Raw genomic sequence first — 14,743 nt, forward strand, 5'->3', positions numbered from 1 at the left:
ATCTTGGAAGTTTATATTTCACAGAGTGGCTGGACTCTTGGTCCACAAGCACATCTGTAAGATATTCCAATATTCATATTTTCCATGAAACCTTATACATAGCAAAAAACAAAAACAAAGCAAAAATTACATGAGAGTGAATATCATGGCTATCCTCAGTTATTTTGTGATTTAATGAACTACCCAATGATTATATTATCCTTAGTCACATTAGACCAAAAATTACTACATCCCTTTTTTCCTCTTTAAGATCAGTGTGTGATGGGAGCCACCCATTGAAATAGAAAAATCAAAAATCCATTCCCTTTACAGTTTTTGTTTTCATGTCGTGTTAGTTTTTTCCATTTCTACTGTAACAAATTACCGCACACTTCGTGGCTTGAAACAACACAAATTTATTGCGCACTTCGTGGCTTGAAACAACACAAATTTATTATCTCCCAGTTTCGGAGTTCAGAAGTCTGAAATAGGGCTCTTTGGGCGAAAATCCAGGTGCTGGCGGGGCTGCATGCTTTCTGGAGGCTCCAGAGGAAAGTCTGATTTCTTGCCTTCCCTAGCTTCTCGGAGCTGCCTGTGCTCCTTGGCCCCTTCCTGCATTTTGAAAGCCAGCAGCTGTGTCACCCCATACTCGGCCTCCACCGTCACATCTCATCCTCTGATCCTCCTGCTTTCCTCTTCCATCTTTTAAGGACCCTAATGATTACACTGGGTCCCTCTGGATAATCCAGGATACTCTATTTTAAGATCCTTGACATCTGCAAAATCCCTTTTGCCGTGTAAGGTAACATATTCATCACAGGTTCTGGGGATTCAGACATGGATCTTTGCTGGGGGTGGGATGCTTTACTCTGCCTCATATACAGATTTAGCATAAAGAATATTTGGTCATAAAACTCACTTTTAGGTTGACGCTTCCTCTCAGATTTCTTTCTTTTGTCCTAATTCCCTTCTCAACATTCACGTTGTATGTCATTTAGTGAGATAATATATGTAAAACCTGTATTTTTACAGTTTGAACCTTTTTTGCTTCCTTATGTATCCCGAGGAACTAGAATTGTGCCTGGCACTTGTTAGGCGCTCAACAAACATTTGATTAATGAATGAACAAATAGTTAAGTGGTAGTTACTTCTATAAATATTTAACTCTTTTTTTTTTCCATTTTTTAAAACTGAGGTATAGTTGATTTACAATGTATTAGTTTCAGGTGTACACCAAAGAGATTCGGTTCATATATACATACGCGCACACACACACACACACACACACACACGCTCTTTTTCAGATTCTTTTCCCTTATAGGTTATTATAAGATATTGAATATATTTCCCTGTGCTATACAGCAGGTCCTTGCTGTTTATCTGTTTTATATACAGTAGTGAGTATCTGTTTATCCCTTTCTGCTAGTCACACTTATGTGTGTGTGTGTGTGTGCTTTCATTATCTAGCTGCTACTTCCCAGTAAATATGGGACAGAACTCATATCTTGGGTAATGATATACTTTCCTAAATAAATTTTATGTTTGGGCTCATCAGTAGACATCACCTTTTGAAGTTATTTTTGAAGGACTCAGCACTGCTTTGATTATTGGAGCCTAGGAAAGATTAGAATATAATGTTAGCTTTCAATTCCCAAATAAGCTTATTCTATTATTCAGAACTCAATCGAATTTCCTCTTACCTTTAGTCTACTTCCTCCATTGGTAAGTCATCTGTTTGATCATTTAATCATAGCCAAAAAAATCACAGATGGGGCCCTAACCTGCCATAATCCTCTGCAACCCACAGGCTCTTTGACACCCGGTACAGTATTCGGGAGAACGGTCAGCTCCTCACCATCCTGAGCGTGGAAGACAGCGATGACGGCATTTACTGCTGCATAGCCAACAATGGCGTGGGAGGAGCTGCCGAGAGTTGTGGAGCTCTGCAAGTGAAGATGAGTGAGTAGGAAAGAGAATCATCCATTGATTTCAAAGCTGACTTGGTACATTTTGAAGCAGGCAGTAAATAGAGCCTCCCGCATACCTGTATGTTCAGGCAGCCAGATAAGTTCAAGCTCAAATCACAACCTTGAGACAGTTCCACACCTCTTATTCCTGCCATCAACCACCATCCTACAGGCAAGCCTCATTGTTCTCTACCGTCTCCCACTTTCATGCCTTTATATGTCTCTTTATTTGCGCCACCCTAACATCTTTCACCAGGAACTTCCCTTTAGAATCTTTACCCCATACCTTCAAAACAGTTTCATTACAACCAAACACCCTTTTAATCTAAAACCTCTTTGCAGACACTTCTTCTACCCTTTTGCTTTGTTTCAAACTTGATTTTCTTGAGAGACTTTTCAAACTTGAGTGACGTTTCTGCTGAAAGGGAGGCTATTTCTTCCCCACTTCATGTCAACAAGGCTAGCATGTACTGATGTTTCATTGCGGCTTTTAAGCCATTACATTTTGTATTCCTGTGCAAAACCTTTCCTCTCATGAGGGCTTTTGCCATTTTGACACTCTCTCTAACTCTGTTCATCAAGTCAGCTACTCACTTCTAGGTCCTCTCCCATATTTCTCAAAGATTTTGATTCCAGATTTATTAAATTTCTATCCATTCCTACTCCTGCCATTATCCTAAGGGATTTCAACAGCCATGATTCAGAGCCACTGTTCACTTCATCCTATAGCTCCTTGACCTTCACAAGTCCAGTGATGTTTGCCTTAACTCTTTATCAGTCTACCCAATCTATGACCTCGTCACCCCCAGGAAATGGACTGTATTTCAAATCTTAAACCCCAGTAGGTCACATCCTGAACATGGACATTTCTATTTCCAGCTCTGTCCGATGAGGAAAGTAGTTGCCCACACTCATGATTTGCCTCCAAACAGAAGGCATAAACTCCATCTGTCTCTTTCTCAGCTAAGAACAGAGTCTAGCTCTCTCACACCCTTCCTCCCACTCCATACCGTCACCATCATGGTCATGTTCTCCTGCCCTTAACTCCATTGGGGGGGTCTCTGTTCCATCGACCCCCAATGGGCACTTCATTCAATTCTCTCTTCACTTAGTTCTCTCTCCTACCTAGCGTGGCATCATCACGCAGCCCTTACCAGCATCCTCAAATCTCATGACCCCCTGTGCTATAGCACCTGCTGCCTGCAAACTCTCAACCTTGTAATGAAGTAACCTTTATTTTCTCCTCTCTGACGTCACACTACTGATGGGAAAAATCACAGAAACATGCATATTGGCACCATACAAAGCACGGTGGAATCCAGTTCCACCCGGAATGTTTATTATGAGTTTTTGTTGTTGATTTTATCACTATTTCTTACATCTTTTATCTTTTGGTTTTATTGTTATTGTTTTGCTGGAGGAAGTTGTTTGCTGCTTCTTTTCAGTGTGAGCACGTGAGATGTATTTTCTGAATGTTTGTGTGGCTGAAAGTCTTTATTTTGCACTCCAATTTTTTCTCCTCATATTTCCTACATATCTGTCTTGATATTCTACTTTCTAGGAGATTTATTTGGCTTTTCCTTCCATATCATGAATTTGGTCTTCAGTATGACCATTCTGCTATTCTGACCTTATAGTCTGTACTTTGATCTTAAAAACCCGTATTTTTAATTTCTAGGTATTATTTTTTCTCTGACTGATTTTTTTCATAGCCAACTGTATGTGTATGATGCAATATTCACTCATCTAAGGATACTATTAATGCATTTTTTAAAAAGCATTTTCTTCTTTCACCTGCTTTATTTTTGTTTTCTTCAGGCTAAGTTTTGATTTTATTTTGATTCTCTTTCTTCATGTTCATGGTTGTTCTCACATGTCTCTTAATCTTTTATGTTTGATCACACTTATAAATGCTGTCCAAGATTAACTATAATAGGTATGTAGTGGGGCTAGTGGGACATCGTGGGAAAGCTGATCTGGGGGTTCTGAGGGTAAATAGGTTGGGATGTACCCACAAGCAGGCTTTCTTTCAGCATGTGGGGCAGTAAGAACACCAAGTAAGGAAGTTGGGATGTTCTCTTTTGCTGAAGAATGAAGGTGTGATTCCAAAGACAGAGTACATTTAAGTACTTCACTACTTTGTGGTACTACTTTTCCTTTGAATACTGCTCATACTTTTCTGGCACTAAATGTTCTTGATTTTGGTTCTATCCTAAATCCTCTTTTTTTCTTCTCTCCTCTTCTTTTCTCCACTCTCTCCTTAGGAAAGCTCACCCATTCAGGTGGGTATACACTGGTGTGGCCATCCCAACTGTTAAAATTTTGGAATGCTTCCACACTGCTTGCCAAAGAGTTGTTTCATGAGACCCTCAAGGTCTCCACCCCCATCGCTACTCCAACTACCCTCAGACCTCCTTCGGGAGTTCCCTCCCCCAGATTCCTTATGGTCCAACAACTAAGGGTTCAGTCTTGGCATAGCAGGACACTTCCAGCATCCCACTTCAACAAGATGACCAGTTCTGATTAGTCAGTGCTCATGGCTCCACCTGAATCATGCTCCCTTAGGGTGGGGAATCCATGACTCCACGTCAACACTCAGTTCATTCCTAGTTTTCTTTATATTCAATTGCCCGCAAAGGTTCTCCTGACCTCTCAACAACAGATGACAAAGACATTTCATTGAGAAGACAGGAGTTATTTGCTTTAAGCAAAGGTTTTCTGCCTAAGACATTATCTGTGACAAACTCAGGTTTGCCACAGGGATCAGTTCAGGGGGCCCAATGGAAGGAATGAATAATACTCTCTTTGACTATATCACAGGTGTATCAACTCCTAAGCTAAGCTTTTGCCAATAGCTGTATGACAACTCAACTCACAATTGAGGTGCCTAGTCATTATCTAAATGCAGGTATTCACTGTCATTGATGAGAATGAGCATTGTATGCTTTAGATCGCAGACAAAGTGACAACGTTGATATTTTCCTATAACATGTTTAAAGCCTGTCTTGTATCTTTGCCACACTGCAGGATCATACCACCTCTAAATGGCAATAAATGGCTAGATTAAAAATCAATAGACCATGCAGTCTTTGCAAATATCACTTATAACCACCACCAAACCATGTCCCTCCAACACACACACACAATTGAAGTAGAAGGGCAAAAATCCTTATTTCCTGCTCTTCTATGTCAAAGTAACAAATTGATTATGGCACATGACCTGAAAGAAATAAAATGCATCTATTTCTCAGTAGTCTCTCCTGCAAAGACAGTCTTCTGTTTTGTATCTGTAACATAAGATTCCTTAGGAAATAAATGTAGTTTTCATTATTTTATGAATGTTCCAAATAGTAAAATAACTGGCATCCTGAACTTGTCAATACTTCTGTGCATTAGATTTAATAATGTCTTCCTCTGAAAGCTCAATATTAGAGAATAAAAATTAACTGACATAAACTATTTCTTCTGAAAAAATTAATTTAGGTGTGTTTCACAGAGCAGTATACACAAGTTGGCTTTGCAGAGTAGAGTTACTCTGAATTGTATTACGGAATTTCTCTGATTACAAATATAGTAACATTTGATTTATTTTCTAGAGGATAAATGTATCTAATTTTTAATCATCAAACTTAATAGTCAAATTAAGATGGAAGCCAAAGGGAAAGTAGGTCATAACTCAGAATTATACAAATAAAACTTATATCAAAACTTTACTTTCATATGTTTTCATGTCTGTTGCTATGAATTATGTAATGTTGAATTGTTATGGTATCAGTTTATTTTAATCAACTTTTTATTAACTATTTTTAAAGTGAAGAATACTATGATAATTTTAAACTCCTAATATGTTTTATGAACTGATTTTTCAAATAAGTTAAAACAGAGATAACCTAAATTTTCAAAAATGATGTCTGTTTGATAGCCACTAAAAACATGTCTTAGCATTTGGCGAATTCTGTATTATAATAAGCCTAAGAATATTTTTAGTGTATATTTATAATTAAACATAAACTGAGAAACTCTAAGTTTAATAAAGCCATATTGCTTTTTAATTTTTAACCTTCATTTCCCTTTAGAACCTAAAATAACTCGTCCTCCCATAAACGTAAAAATAATAGAAGGATTAAAGGCAGTTCTACCATGTACTACAATGGGCAATCCCAAACCATCAGTGTCGTGGATCAAGGGGGACAGTGCTCTCAGGGTAAGTGATTGTTATGTTAAAACATGTATATACAACACATTTTCAAATACAACAATCCTTTGCAAACTCAGTCGCACACTTATAAACTTAGTATAAACTTTTTTCCATGTACAGCATTTAACCAAACTTTAATATTTCTGTTCCCATATATGCAAATTGTAAGGCATTCCATTTGGGGCTGAGTAGGGGAAAAAAGAGATAGGAACCAGTAGTGTTAAGGATGATAAAGGAGGCAAAGCAGAGCAACGCTACAGTCTTTTTTGTTGGTTGGTATTTGAATCATTTATTTTTCAACATTGAATCTTTGAGACTCAAGAGATTTAAAAAATGGAATTAAGCTCCAAGCTTTAGACCTGACAAGTAGTTTCTGGGAGGAGACAGAGAAATAACGTTTGGAAGAAAAGGAATGAGAACATTCTGGAGTGAAGTTAGAGCGTCAAGACTCAAGACTGGTGAACAAACCACCTTGACAACAACCTCAATCACATAGTCAAACTTGAAATGCATTATTCACATGCTTATTTTGTACTGCTTTGTATCTTATACGTACATTTATTGATAAATTACTATACTGCATCACCATCGTCTCTTTCTATCCTTGTATAACCTACTAACTGTGAACTCAGTGAAGTCAAAGACATTATGTTTTTCATATTACTGTACTCAGAGTATTCCATGGGGAATACATAGGTGTTGGTATATGTCAATTAATTGAAATAAAACATAATATCAATTAGCTTTGTTTTATTTAAAATAAAACAAATAATTTTCATTTTTTTATGGTAATCTATATAATTCTCTGACTTTCCTTTTGTTATAAATATTTTCTACAATAAAAGCAGAGGGTGGCTCTATATACACTACTGAATTTAGAGTCCCCAGAGAGAAGATAGATGTAACATTTTAACTATAAAGACCAATTTTTGTATTATCTGTAGAATTTTCCAACTTTTCAAAGGACATATATTCCCCTAAGGATACCATATAGGCAGTAAGCATGGCTGTTAAAAGCAAAGCTTTTAATCAAACAGACCTGGATGTGACTTTTTTAGATATCAAATAAACTCCTAAAATAAGGCTTGTTGATGTAGGACATTCAATAAGCCTTGGGGTCCTCATATAATGAAAGAAAATAAAAATAACTATATCTTATGGCATTGTTATTAAAATTAATTTTGGTAATCTTATACTATCTCATTTATTATTGTATGTTACCCATAATAAATGCCAAATAAATGTTAAAATAATATTTTTGATAAGATTGATAGTGATGACGAGATGAAATATAGCAAATGTGTCCTTGACAGACCCATGGCCATTTTTAATTCATGTCCCTATCCCTGGCAGGAAAACTCCCGCACTGCGGTTCTTGAATCCGGGAGTTTAAGGATTCATAATGTGCAAAAGGAAGATGCAGGAAATTATCGATGTGTGGCAAAAAACAGCCTCGGGACAGCATATTCCAAGTTGGCGAAGCTGGAAGTTGAGGGTAAGGAGCTGCATTCCTTCCCATTACAGTGCTAGCAGAGGGCCTCACGCTCTACTGTGAAGGCTGTATTTCAGCTTGCAAAACAGAGAGGCAATAGGTAGTTCATTTCCCTCATTTATTCCAGATATTAGACTGTGAGGTCAACACTCAAAAAACTGAGAAGAGAAAAAAAAAGTTCCTTTGTATAACAGGTCATAATCCATCTATAGCCCATCAATTAACCAAAACCGACTAAAGTCACTATAATACTAAAACAATAGGATACCATTTTAGAATGTCTTCTTGGCTTGGACAATTCTCCCTTGTTTATAAATTTGAAGATATTCATTTTATCTTTTTTCAGCATAAAAGACGTGTCTTAAAAATGTATCAAAAAGAAAAGAAAAAAAGTAACCTCTTTCCAATTGTATTGCCACAAAGGGTTGAGAAAAATATAATACTGGCTCAAAATGTATAACCCCAAATGGTCCTACTTCTATGAGTTACATTGTCAAAATATTTTCCGTTTTTTAAAGTGTTCCTTTGAAGTCAATTAATCCAACAACTGGTTGTGAAATATCTTCACTGAGAAATCAGAATCCAGATCGAGCTAGGGATTCTATCCATTTGGTCCTCAGCTCCTTCTTGACCTAAAATTATAACATATTTTGCTTAAAAATAGAAACTACCAGCATGCCTATACGAGGTGAGTAAACTGAGTGCAAAACTCTTCCCAGCTCCTCCTGTTACAGGCCTTAGAATTAACCTCTCTGGCTCTCAGTTTTCTTATCTGCAAAGTGGGGTTTGTTGTGAGTATTCAATGAGATAAGTTACTGGTAGTATTAAGCAGAGTGTCTGACCCTTTTTAAAACTCAGCAAATGTTGACTATAAGAATTATCACTTCCTTTTCTGCTTTTCTGTTATCTGATTGATAAAGTGATTATCACACACTGGCACAAATTATAGTTCAGCTGGGGAAGACTTCACAGTTTCCCCATAGCTTACTTTGATGTCACCCTTCTCTTAGGCCAAAATCGACCCTTTCCTACATTTCTTCCTTCTCAATCATACAGTTTTCTATTAGTTCCTTTAAGATTATCTTTATTTCCTAGCTAGACCTTCTTCTCACAGCTTTAATGATCTCATTTCAATTAACTGTTCATGGAAAGGAATGAGGTTGGAGGGAATAGTGGTTGTCAGATGTAAAAAGAATATATTTTTAGCACAGCTGCTAGAATTTAATGTTTTAAATTATCAGTGCTACTTAAAGCTCAGAATGCAACAACCACCTGATGTAACTTATTGAGTGAAAATTAACTAAACATACAAACACATTCAGTCCCACTTTCAGACACAGTGAATGTCTGCCTAGATCCAGTGTTTCCTTGAACTATATGTGGAGGGATACAGAACCAATGTTATCCATTTGTGTACAATATAAATATTTTCCTCTTCAAGGTATGAAATACGAGCCCACTGAATTATAACATCAAATACTGATTGTTTAGGTTACTGTCTTCAAAGATATTGAAACCATTTGCTTTAGCTTTGGCCTAGAGAAAATTATCACAGATCTCATTAGTTGGAGTTCAATTACACAGTTTGGTCTTGCCTTGCCATTTAGTTTTGTATCATGCCTATCAGTAAAACTGAACACTCTCCTTTCTTCCAAACACTGAAACGATCATGTTCATTGTGTTAATAATTAATATATGCTAGAGATTTTATTAAACTTGCTAGTACTGAGAGCTCATAATATCATTTAAAGTTACTCTACCAGTAGGTAAGATGCTCATTTTAGCACGCATGTCTATTTCTACTCCATTCTCATCCTTATTAGTCAATATACACGAAAATACGTGACATGCTTAGCACAGCTGCTGGTATATAATATGCATTTAGTAAATGGTATCAACTATAATTATTGCTATTAGAACATAAATTTTTCAGCATATCTGCTTTGGTTATTGAAGCTCTGAAAAATTGGCTTCCACCTAAAGAAATAGTTGAGGTATGTCCACAAGATATAATGCAAACATGACCTATTTTAAAGGAAGGGCCAATTCAACCAACAACTCAGAGCAGGTGAAAAAGCAACTAAGAAGTCACTGGAAGAATCCCAATGTGCCTTCAAATGCCTGCTGTCTTGGCAATGGTGAGGGCTAAAGATGAAGCTGGCCATGGTCAGTTAGGACAGATGAGCATTTGCTATGTATTATATCGGTAACTCTGCAGATTAGTTTGAGCAAATCAGAATAAAAGCCCTGTAAGTGCTATTTGATGTGGGGCTACACTGAGGGCAAATAGGTATGTCAGGGAAAGATACGCTTTGTCTGCCATTGTGAGCTTCTAATGAGGTTAAGCATGCCAGGTTATGGATTTAGTACAGTGTGTTTGCTAAATCTTAGCAGCCATAACAAACATGAAAGAAACACCCTTGGACACAGAAGTAAAGCTAGCTCCCTTTCTAGATTGCCATCCTCAGGCGGCCGGGTCTCTGGAATGGCAATGTAAAGATATTCTACCCTGACGCCTTGCCTTAAAAGATTCAAACAGTGGCATGCAAAATTACTGATGGAACCATCTAACTCAACCATGACCAAACATGGATGTTTTTCGAAAAGGATGAGCAATGGGATGGCTAACATTTTAAAATCCTAAATGCTTTACATGTATTATTTTATTTTAATTTTCACTAACAGTCACTGAGGAAGGGCCTATAATTGTACCATTTTAGGAAACGGAGGAACACAGAAGATAACTAATTCACTCAAGGCTGCACAGATAGAGGCACTTAAGAAATGGGGTAACACTGAATACTGTCTGTTCTATTACAAAACGAGAGAATCATGTGTGACGTTGTCAAGAGTAGTGTCAGAATGGGGATGGGGAAGAAGCCAGAATTCTGCGAATGAAGGAGAACAGGAACTGAAAGAAAGAGAGACAGTGTATGTAGACAATTTTTTCTGATAAATTTGGCAGAGAAAAGGGATGAGTCAAAAAAGTTAGCAGTAGTTGGAGGCATCTTTGGCACATAGGAAGTGTGGTTTTGCACGATTTCTCTTTTTAAAAGATTGAAATGTTTAAGAAAAAACATGGACAGTGTTAAAATATTAATGAGAAGGAACCCAGAGAGAAGGAAAATTTGAATATACAGGAGAAAGGTGGAATATTCAAGGGACTGTGGTGCTTGGGAAGGCAAAAGAGATGTATTCAGCAATAAACTTTATATAGGGGGTGACCGCATGTCCCAGTTTGCCCAGGACAGTTCTGGTTTACACCTGTTGTCCTGGAATAATTATTAATAGAGTCCTTCTTTTACTTTCAAAAATATCCCAGCTTCAGTGGTCAATTATATGATTACTTAGACAGGAAGAAGAAACTTCCTTCCTTGTAGTAGGAAGAAGGAGAAAAGAGGTGTATGCCAGTATAAATGAGTTCATAAGTTGGGCAGATGGAATTTGAGAAAGCTCTGTTCTGATGGGCTCTATTTCCTCTAGGAAGTAGGAAGTAAGGTTATCTTCTGAAAATATGTCTGTAAAGGGGGGCAGAGGGATGAAGAGAGTGGAAAGGTTTTAAAATAGCTGTGGGGAATGGGGGAGATGACTCACAGGGAAACTAGGCTTGCTGGGCAACATTCAGATTTTAGCAGAGAAGAGTACTATGAATACAGAGTGGCATCAATTTGCTTCATTGCAGGTTTTCCCACAGGGTTGCTCAGCAGTACAGGTATAAGTTGGAATAAGTAGAAAGCAGGCAAGATATAAGCATTGGAGTTTTGCCAGGAAAGAAAAGCGGGCAAAGGATTTGTGAATATTGTAAGAGAATGCTTGAAATGATGACTCATGGAATCTTTATGTACTAAATACACAAACCTGGGATTAAACACTTAGAACTCCAGCAACACGGCCAACAAGATAATATGAAAATCTTCCTACTACAAACAGCCAGAAATGCCGGGTTAGTTGTATAACTCATAAGGAAAAAAATGTAAATATTCAGAAGTCAGGAATGAATAGAAATTGGAAAAGCAGAGTAGTAAGATCATGAGCTGGTTGGGAATTGTCCTCCACGTAATGAGACAAGTGCCCATTTCTATAATGTAGAAGATTGGTTTTAAGACTCTTAAAGGGAAAAAGTCAAGGTCTTGGGTCCCTGTGAAGTGGAAGTTAGCGCTGATACCCTGTATAAAGCTGAGAACCACTGAAGTGAAAAGATAGGCCAGAAAAATTCTACCCGTTGGCATAGAAAGACAACACAGAGGCTTGTCTTTCTCTTCATAAGAAGAAAAAACAAGTGTTCTTATGAATGAATAGCCAACACTCAGGACTGTATCTCAATTAGATTTGGTTTTGAATTCATGCTACCAGCACAGCCAGTCTGGGAATCCCCAGTTGGAGAAATTAACATAAAATTTAGTCCCAGGTCTTCCAAAAAAGACATAGAGATGGCCAACAGGCACATGAAAATACGCTCAATATTGCTAATTAATAGAGAAATGCAAATCAAAACCAAAATGAGGTATCACTTCATACTGGTCAGAATGTCTATTATCAGAAAGTCTACAAATAATAAATTAGAGAGGGTGTGGAGAAAAGGGAACCCACCTACACTGTTGGTGGGAATGTAAATTGATACAGCCACTATGGAAGACAGTATGAAGGTTCCTTAAAAAACTAAAAATAGAGCTACCATATGATCTAGCAATCCCATTCCTGGGCATATATCCAGAAAAAATGAAAACTCTAATTCAAAAAGGCACATGCACCCCAATGCAGCACTATTTACAATAGCCAAGACATGGAAACAACCCAAGTGCCCATAAACAAATGACTGGCTTAAGAAGATGTGGTATATATAAAACGGAACATTACCTGGCTATAAAAAAAGTGAAATATTGTCATTTGCAGCAACATGCATGGGCCTAGATGATATTGTACTTAGTGAAGTAAATCATTCAGAAAAAGACAAATATGTGGAAAGACATGTGGAATCTAAAAAAATAATACAAATCAGTCTACATACACAACAGAAACAGATTCACAGACACAGAAAACGAACTTATGGTTACCAAAAATGAGAGGGAGAGAGGGAGGGACAAATTAGGAATATGGGATTAACAGATACAAAAAAATACATAAAATAGATAAGCAACAAGGATTCACCGTATAGCACAGGGAATTATATTCAATATCTTGTAATAACCTGTAATGAAATATAATCTGAAAAAAAACTGAATCACTTTGCTGTACACCTGAAACTAATACAATATTGTAAATAAACCATACTTTAAAAGAAAAATTTTTAAATTAGTCCCTGGTCAAAAATTTAACAACAAAAAAGCTGAAAAAAGAAACACCTTACACAGGTTACATAGGGTTTTCATAGGTAAAGCCACACTGAGGATGAGTTCACAATACAAAATTATCGCATCCACAGGAAACAACCTGCCTTGAGTGAGAATTAGCTGACACAATATACAAAGTGATTTAAACCCCAGGAAATTCGATTAACAACACAATATAATAGATACTCTAAAATAAATATGTTTAAACTAAAGACACAAAAGGAGGAACAACAAAAAAGTAAAATACATTAGGAAGAAGAAAGGCAGTTCCGATAAAGAATTAAACATAATTTTAACAAATGAAAAATATAATGGTTAAAATTAAAATTCAGTTGTTGAATAATGGTATATTAGAGATAAAGAGATAATTCACACATTAGAAGTCAGCTCTTCAGAATTAAGAATTCAGTGCAGAGAGATGGGAAAGATGAAATTGAATTTAAGAAATAATTAAGGATAAAAAAAGAAATAATTAAGGATGTAAATTATAGAAAGAGAGAATAGAGAAATGTAAAAGAAGCTATACTCAAAAGCATGATGCCTGAGAACTTGCCAAAATTGATGAAAACTTAAATCTTCAAGTATGAGATGTACACCAAGTCCCAACAGTAAAAATAAAGAGCAGATATAGAAATACTTGCACACCCAGACACAGTATAATGAACCAAATACATAATGAACCAAACACAAAAAGGTGATGTTAATTATTAAAGAAAAGACAGATTACTTACAAAGAACATCAATTAGAATAACAACAATAGACAGGGTGTGGGAAACCAGCACTTACAATTATTCTTATAATTTGGTGTAGCCTAGTGGATATGTTTTTGGTTTTTTGTTTTTAATAACCATCAAACTTTAAAATGTGCATAGATTTGTCTCAATAATTTAACTTCTAAAAATTTATCTAAGGGAATTATTTACAGAAGTATATACTCAAGATTATCACAAAGTTGTTTATAATAGTAAATTTTTTAAAATAATTTAAATTTGCATCAATAGGAGACTGACATAATATGTGATGAAATTCCGTGTGACCATTAAAAAGGATGAGATTGATCTATATGTATTAATTTCTAAGACTTTCCACCATATATGTGACTTGGGTCTGTTTCCTGTCTCTGAATCTCATTTTCCTCATCTCTAAAACAGGGGTAAAAATAGGACCTACCTCTTAGGTTTTTGCAATGATTACATGAATTAATACTGGCACACAGTAAGCACGATATAATTATTTGCTGTTTTTATTAGTAGTAATTTAATTAATACTTACATAGTGCTTAACATGTACAAGGCACTATCCTATTTCTTTAGAAATATTAACCCATTAGAAATATTAATGTGTTCATAAGTGAAAAAGTAAGTTAAAGAATAGTATGTTATATATTATACACTGTAGTATAAATGCCAAATTGTTAATAGTCATCATCTCTGCATATAGAATTACATGTGGGGGTTGGTAACCTTCCATCGTATACTTTATATAGCTTTATACTTTCTGAACTTTTATAAAGAGACCTTTATAATGAGGAGGAATTAATGCTTGTATTTATGCTTTGGAAAAAATGACTTCTTCTAAATATTATACTATTTTAATCAAGTGACATCAACCTTTCTGTTCATTGGTTTTACATATTATTTTTGTAGTTCTGTTGCTCCATTCTGCTCTAGAACAAACTCAGGGATGGGAAAAGTTTTGTCAAAGGCAATCTATCCCTATGTTAATTAGATATTCACAACTCTTGCCTATTGGCTGAAGAACGTTCAGGGTGGGATC

At 36.2% G+C, this 14,743-nt stretch overlaps 1 protein-coding gene across 5 annotated transcripts in view; it reads left to right on the plus strand.

Annotated features, from left to right (window-relative positions):
- The window catches only part of MUSK (muscle associated receptor tyrosine kinase), a 91,194-nt gene that overhangs the window by 21,473 nt on the left and 54,978 nt on the right, over positions 1-14,743 (plus strand). For all 5 annotated transcript variants that reach the window (XM_036855894.1, XM_036855897.1, XM_036855896.1 and 2 more), the window contains exons 3-5: positions 1,787-1,938; positions 6,023-6,150; positions 7,498-7,639. In XM_036855894.1, the coding sequence (XP_036711789.1) occupies positions 1,787-1,938; positions 6,023-6,150; positions 7,498-7,639 (422 nt within the window). The remainder of the gene's footprint in view (positions 1-1,786; positions 1,939-6,022; positions 6,151-7,497; positions 7,640-14,743) is intronic.

The sequence above is a fragment of the Balaenoptera musculus genome, chromosome 6 (genome assembly GCF_009873245.2).
Source record: "Balaenoptera musculus isolate JJ_BM4_2016_0621 chromosome 6, mBalMus1.pri.v3, whole genome shotgun sequence".
NCBI lineage: Eukaryota > Metazoa > Chordata > Mammalia > Artiodactyla > Balaenopteridae > Balaenoptera > Balaenoptera musculus.